This window comes from Pan paniscus, chromosome 5 (genome assembly GCF_029289425.2).
Source record: "Pan paniscus chromosome 5, NHGRI_mPanPan1-v2.0_pri, whole genome shotgun sequence".
NCBI lineage: Eukaryota > Metazoa > Chordata > Mammalia > Primates > Hominidae > Pan > Pan paniscus.
The window spans coordinates 99,408,463-99,416,001 of NC_073254.2; the positions used below are offsets into that span (position 1 = coordinate 99,408,463).

Here is a 7,539-nt window from a genome sequence, read left to right on the forward strand (position 1 = left end):
AGATGACATGATTGTGTATTTAGAAAACCACATCATCTCAGCCAAAATCTCCTTAAGCTGATAAGCAACTTCAGCAGTCTCAGGATACAAAATCAATGTGCAAAAATCACAAGCATTCTTATACACCAATAACAGACAAACAGAGAGCCAAATCATGAGTGAACTCCCATTTGCAATTGCTACAAAGAGAATAAAATACCTAGGAATCCAACTTGCAAGGGATGTGAAGGACCTCTTCAAGCAGAACTACAAACCACTGCTCAACGAAATAAAAAAGGACACAAACAAATGGAAGAACATTCCATGCTCATGGATAGGAAGAATCAATATCATGAAAATGGCCATACTGCCAAGGTAATTTATAGATTCAATGCCATCCCCATCAAGCTACCAATGACTTTCTTCACAGAATTGGAAAAAACTATTTTAAGTTCATATAGAACTTTATGAAGTTCCATTAACAAAAAATACCCCTCATAGCCAAGACAATCCTAAGCAAAAAGAACAAAGCTGGAGGCATCATGCTACCTGACTTCAAACTATACTACAAGGCTACAGTAACCAAAACAGCATGGTACTGGTACCAAAAGAGGTACATAGACCAATGGAACAGAACAGAGGCCACAGAAATAACACCACACATCTATAACCATCTGATCTTTGACAAACCTGACAAAAACGAGAAATGGGGAAAGGAGTCCCTATTTAATAAATGGTGCTGGGAAAACTGGCTAGCCATATGCAGAAAGCTGAAACTGTATCCCTTCCTTACACCTAATACAAAAATTAATTCAAGATGGATTAAAAACTTAAATGTTAGACCTAAAACCATAAAAACTCTAGAAGAAAAACTAGGCAATACCATTCAGGACATAGGCATGGTCAAAGACTTCATGACTAAAACACCAAAAGCAATGGCAACACAAGCCAAAATTGACAAATGGGATCTAATTAAACGAAAGAGCTTCTGCACAGCAAAAGAAACTACCATCAGAGTGAACAGGCAACCTACAGAATGGGAGAAAATGTTTGCAATCTACTCGTCTGACAAAGGGCTAATATCCAGAATCTACAAAGAACTTTAACAAATTTACATGAAAAAAACAACCCCATCAAAAAGTGGGCAAAGGATATGAACAGACGCTTCTCGAAAGAAGACATTTATGCAGCCAACAGGCACATGAAAAAATGCTCCTCATCACTGCTCATCAGAGAAATGCAAATCAAAACCACAATGAGATACCATCTCATGCCAGTTAGGATGGTGATCAATGAAAAGTCAGGAAATGACAGATGCTGGAGAGGAATTGGAGAAATAGGAATGCTGTTACACTGTTGGTGGGAGTGTAAATTAGTTCAATCATTGTGGAAGACAGTGTGGCAATTCCTCAAGGATCTAGAACTAGAAATACCATTTGAACCAGCGATCCCATTACTGGGTATTTATCCAAAGGATTATAAATCCTGCTACTATAAAGACACATGCACACGTGTATTTATTCCGGCACTATTCACAATAGCAAAGACTTGGAACCAACCCAAATGTCCATCAATGATAGGCTGCATTAAGAAAATGAGGGACATATACACCATGGAAACCTATGAAGCCATAAAAAAGGATGAGTTCATGTCATTTGCAGGGACACAGATGAAGCTGTAAACCATCATTCTCAGCAAACTATCACAAGGAGAGAAAACCAAATACCACATGTTCTCACTCATAGGTGGGAGTTGAACACTGAGAACACTTGAACATAGGGGAGGGAATGTCACACACTGGGGCCTGTCAGGGTGCGGGGGGCTGGGGGAGGGATAGCATTAGGAGAAATACCTAATGTAAATGAGAAGTTGATGGGTGCAGCAAACCAACATGGCACATGTATACCTGTGTAACAAACCTGCACGTTGTGCACATGTACCCTAGAACTTAAAGTATATTAAAAAAAAAAAAGAGTTCTTCAACAAAGTGGACTATATCCACATTTTAGAGCCCTCTCCTTCTTCCCAGATCCCATGAAATGACAGTATAAACTTTAAAAATAAAACACATAGCAACTCTGGAAATCTAGGAGGACCCCAACTGCAGGCCAGGACAGCGAGGGTTTCTGGAAAACAGAAAGCAGAGGCAAACAGATCACCGATGAGACAACAGCACTGAGGGACTCATACAGAAGCAAAAGCAGTTCCTCCAAAAGTGAATTTCCTCAGGAGAATTGCAAAAGAATTTTACAACAGAGGCTTAAATCAAAGTGGTAGCTTTCACTTTAGGTTCCATTAGGTTCACAGAAGCATCAAAAAGGCTATGTTCAATATATTCACAACTAGAGATTTCCACTGTGTATTTGATAAAATCAAACAATATTTTAGGAGTTCAAGGGGATCCTAGAAAGGGAGCCTCCTGTAGACATGTCACCAGAGCTGAGTCAGACGCGGCCACTCAAGCATTTATTCCTGGGTAAAAGCAAACATGCAATCTGGTAAACTGAGAATTCTGACAAGGGCGACTCAGATACCTTAGGTGACTAACTGCTGCTTTGGGGGATGGGGATGAGTATAAGAAGTCTTTTTAATAACATTATCACTGAAAATAATAGGCAATATGTATTTAATTAATGATATGCTTTTGTTACTGTCAAACTGATTTAACTTTTTTTTCAAGCCAAATTGTATCCAGCTTTATTAAAGATACTTTCCATAAACAATCATGGTATTTCAGGCAGAACATGGGTAGGCAATCTCTAACAGTATACAACAACTTTCAAACTCCCTTCTTCAATGGACTACCAAAAATCAGAAAGCCACCATAAAATCCAAAGAAGCCTTCATCTGATGCTCTGAACAGGGAAAGTTTAGAGTGAGGGTTGACATTTCACATTTAGCATGTTGTTTAATAACTTTTCACAAGCCTACCCTGACTTTCAGGAAGTGAAATGAAAATGGCAGAATTTATCTGAAGAGCCACAATCTAGAAACAGAACCACTGATATTTTGAGGGGTGCCATTTCAGTGGCATCACTGGACAGTCCAGATTGCCTGACACACTGGTAACCAAATACTGGGGGTCAGGTCCCAACAGATGTCTGGGTTTAAGGGAGTTAAGTCTATGCTGAAAGGTGGAAAAGGAGAAGAGGACGTAAAAACGAATTTGTTTTTCCATACCACAAGGTTTTTGTTCCAAGGTGGTCATGTGTGTCAAAGTCAGGGAATCCCTTCTCCTGGTAGCCAAGAGGAAGTCTCTCAAAACTAGAAGAAAAAGGTTTTCCCCATATCAATTCAGCTTCAGAGACACTTTATTAGTGACATATGCCCCTTCCCCCTAAAACAACAATGAAGTGTTCTGTGTGCTAACAACATAGCTTAAAAAAAAAGTAAAACAAAATTCTGCATTTTTATAAAACTTGATGAAAATAGTATTTCAAACTGTACAGTCACCAGACATACCCAGTTATCAAAAATGCACACACTTCCCCTGGCATCTCCAGCACCTTCAGCTTTCTGTGCCTGGTCTGTTGGCATCTCCATTTTCTGTAGGGTTATTCCCCTCCTTGCCAGCATCAGCTTTCCCCTTTTTCCCTTTTGGTACCTTCTCTCCCCTCTTTGCAGGGGCCTTTTTAGTCTTGGGCTCTGGCTTTGGAGGAGGAGGTTTAGCAGACAACCTCGCGGATCTTCTCTGTGGTTCGTCCCTCACCTTGGCTTTATCTCCTTTAGCATCCCCTTCAGCCTTTCTCTTGGGCATGGTGGCGGTGATGGCGGCAGAACGTAGTTGCCCAGCGCGGGCTTTGGTCATTCCTGGGGTCGTTCTCGCCTCTTCACACTGCTCCTGATTTAACGTTACAACATGTTTTAATAGTTTGTAGAGTTAGTCTCCCCCTCACTTCTCATTTTTAAAACATTCTTAGAGATTTTTGTTCTTTTGTCTTTTTGATATCTTATTTAAAAGTTTACTTATCCCCAAGTTTTAAAAATAATGCATAAAATAAACTCCAACTTGGCTTTTTAAAGGTAGAAAAATAAAAGATAAAATGGCTGCTGGATTCATTTTCTAAAAAGCAGAATATTGTAATATTTTGATTTTTTTCCAGAAAAATCAAAATAGTAGAAAAAAATCGTATTTCAGTGAAACATGAACTCTTACATCATTTAAGTTAATTGAATTAGAAGACAAGTTAATATGTGAGACATTTATCCTTCTGAAATAAAGTTAAATCCTGAATATGCCTCCTTAATTATTCACATTCCTCCAAAGGTTTAAATCAAGGTGATAGCTTTCAGTTTAGGTTCCATTAGGTTTACAGAAGCATTGAAAGTGCTATGTTCAGTATATTCACAACTAAAGATTTCCACTGTGTATTTGATAAAATCAAGCAATATTTTAGGAGTTCAAAGGGATCTTATAAGTCCCAGAACCATAAAGGCTTGCCCTGGGTAGTGGATAACCCCAGTTTATATCAGGTACGTTTCTAAATAAATATTTTATTCCCATGTACTTATTTTGAGGGAAATACAATGAAGCAGAATTTTAATGGTGCAAGGTGTGGTGAGAGAGAGAGAGAGAGCGAGGGAGAGAGAGAGAGAGAGAAAATGAAGAGAATGCGATGAGGCTATTTAAAGGTTGCAAAACATATGTACCTCTATCTAGAAAAATATATTATGGAAGCTGCCTTTTTTTGTTCTGGAAAAAAATTTAACGGCTCATTTCAATTATATGAATGAAATCGGCATCATTTTTTTGTGAAGGAAAGGTGTTAAGGTATCATTTTCCCTCTTAGGCTTATAAGGCATGGAACTTTAGCTCTGAAGGCAGGTGGTGCCTGGTTTTCTGCCTTAAAAATATTACTCTTGAAGGTTTCTGGTGATGAATAAGTTGCTCAAATTTGCATGAACGCCAAGGAGACTTTGGGGAGAAATGGGAAGGAGACCCTGAGGCTTTGAGTTTCAATGTCACTACAATGTCTGGTTGCTGAGGTGTCCTAGTTTAAGACCAGTTGGCAGTAAGAACCACAGAAGACACTTAGGGGAACCCTTCTGGAAGAGAAAAAGCTGGAACTGGTGCCTGGCACTCATACCAGAGCCTGGGGTGATGTGGGAAACACTGCATCAGACCACAGCTCATGTGCAATAATCTAAGCATCTTAGGTGAGGGCTGTGCATGCTTCCTGCATTTGTCCATGATTAAACTCCACCGCTGTCACTGAAGAGTTGTACCTGAGAAGCCCGGGTCTACCATCTTATGGCACAACCATAAACTGGACAGAGAGGCAGGAGACTGCTTCTTCCTTCCGCAGGGTGGAGGAGCTGCTCTCAGAGCAGCAGTGAGAGTGTGGGAAAGGGCCAATTCAGGTGTTGCTGGACCTGAATTTATAACATATTAGGTTCCTTCTTTAAAAATAAAAGAATACAAAATTCAGAATATAAAGTTGCTAGGGCCCATTCCAGGGACATGAAGGGGCCCTTGCAGTTGAGGGGCCCTGAAGCTTCAACTTAGTTCGTTTCAGATAGGCAGGCCTCTGAGAGGCTTCTCTCTCCATGGTGGAGGCCTGCCCAGGGTGCATAACTGTTAATGCCTTCTAGAGTAGTGCGGTGTGGCAGAGAAGGGAGCCTCGGGTAGATTAATGAGGTGCTTTCATTTTTCTCTCAGTGAAGTTTAGCAAGAAGGACAGATCCCTAGAACTCAGTAGTGAGGAGGGAAAATAGACATTCTTGTTACAAGGAGGATGGGAAGGTGCTCAGTCATAACATTCTGAATGTTAGAAGTTTCCTGTGCTCTAAGCTGGTGAAGCAGGACACACCTATCCATTATATCTTAATGCCTCTGAAGTTAATTATATACTTAATGAATAATGGAAATCAATTGAATTATTGTAACAGCAATCCATCATTAGTATAAATGTGTTTCCACAATTTTTTTAAAGTGTTACTCTTTCTAATATATTATGGACACTCCTTTTATTTCAGCTGTTGCCTTCATGTGGATGACGTGATTTGCAGCTGAGTGCAGGTCAGCTCCATCGAGTGTGCTCATCTTCTCAAGGCATTATCTCCTTCTCTTTTCTTCCATTTTCTGGTTAATGTAGTCAACACACATCCCACCATCTACCCAAGGCACTGTAAAATAATGAATTCTCTTCCTAGCTTCACCTTATTCCTTTTTACTTTCCTTAGCCGAGGAGTTACTGAGTTCAATTGAATTTATCTCCTAATGTCTTTTCTATTTGTTATCTCCTTGTAATTCAATGTCACTTTTGGATTCTAGACTGTTCTCTCATTTCTAGAATATTGCAGTATCTTCCAACTCTTTATTCTGATTTTTCCCTTCCAATAATTTTTCTATAATGCTGCCAGAAGGGGCCCTTCTAAAGCACAAATAGACCATGTCACCATGTGCACAAAAACCTTTGTTGGTTCCTTATTCCCTAAAACAAGCTCTGATCCATCAAAGCACTATGGAAACACAGCCATTATTGTTGGTAGAGTTTTACTTTTGTTTAATACATTCTGAATGCCTACAGGAAAAATGTCTGAGTTGTAGGTGGAATTCCAAGACCATTTATTTTATTTCTTTCTCTTCTTGCATGTACTCTACATGCAAATACCATTAATTATTTCTTAATTCATTGCTTTCCTTTCTGGTTCTCAGCTCTATTCTGTTTTTATTCTTTTTCCAGGAGTCTTACCTCTCATTCTAATAGTATTTAGCTTCTAAGTGCTCTTCTCAGGTTTTGTTTTTCATTTTTAAAAAAAGCCTAGTTCTTTATATTTAGCCACCCTCTCATTCCATTTCTTTTTGAATGACCTTCCTGTTCCAGAGAGCCATTGGCAATCTGAGTCCCGTGAAAATAAGAGGTGGTTTTGGACATGGGGTAGACACTGCTTGTAACTATCTTAAAAAATGAAATAAGCGGTGACCTATTTTCTGAGTTGTAAGTGATTTTTAAATTGCTCATGAAAATAGAAGAGTCTCGGCAGAGAAACCCGATTACTTCAAGTGCATAATGGTGAGAAAGCTTTTGTCTCATGGGATAGTTATCATATGAGATTATAATTCAGCTGTAGTTACTAGTGATCTGTGTAGTGAAATGCAGGTTGAAAACTTCAGTTCATTTTCCAATAGAGAAATGTCAGAATTTAAGCAGGCCCCAAAGGGCTATAAGAAGCTGTGTCTTCTAAAAGAAAATGGGTTGAATGGGCATAACTGGCTTGGTCCTAGTTACCAACAGAATCACTTTCTTGAAGCCTGGTGTGACTTTTCATTTCCCCAATGTACATGCTGTATGTGGAGCTTACAGAATACTCACCAAGACTCAAGTGAACAAGCTAAGGGGGCAGGAAAAAGAAGAGATGTTCTGACCTAATAGATAAATAAATAAATATTTTAAACCTGCCTTGTTTAGATGCTGTCATAATTAATTTTAATGGTCTAATGAATACTTTCTTAATTTTTGTTTTAGGGATATATTGGTTGTATACAAATGAAAAAGTGAAATTACTCAAAATCTTCTTTCCCTCTCTTAATTGCTTTACAGGACATAAAAATTCAGA

At 38.9% G+C, this 7,539-nt stretch overlaps 1 protein-coding gene across 1 annotated transcript; it reads right to left on the reverse strand.

Moving 5' to 3' along the window:
* Positions 1-3,367: 3,367 nt before the first annotated feature.
* On the reverse strand, positions 3,368-3,737 carry LOC106634895 (non-histone chromosomal protein HMG-17-like). Its single transcript, XM_034963360.3, has one exon. It carries the CDS (start codon positions 3,734-3,736, stop codon positions 3,488-3,490), a length of 249 nt encoding a protein of 82 aa, XP_034819251.1. The 5' UTR covers position 3,737; the 3' UTR covers positions 3,368-3,487.
* Positions 3,738-7,539: the final 3,802 nt, after the last annotated feature.

Bases quoted from the DNA above. Each gene is read 5' to 3' on its own strand.
- LOC106634895 (XM_034963360.3), bottom strand. From the start codon at position 3,736: ATGCCCAAGAGAAAGGCTGAAGGGGATGCTAAAGGAGATAAAGCCAAG.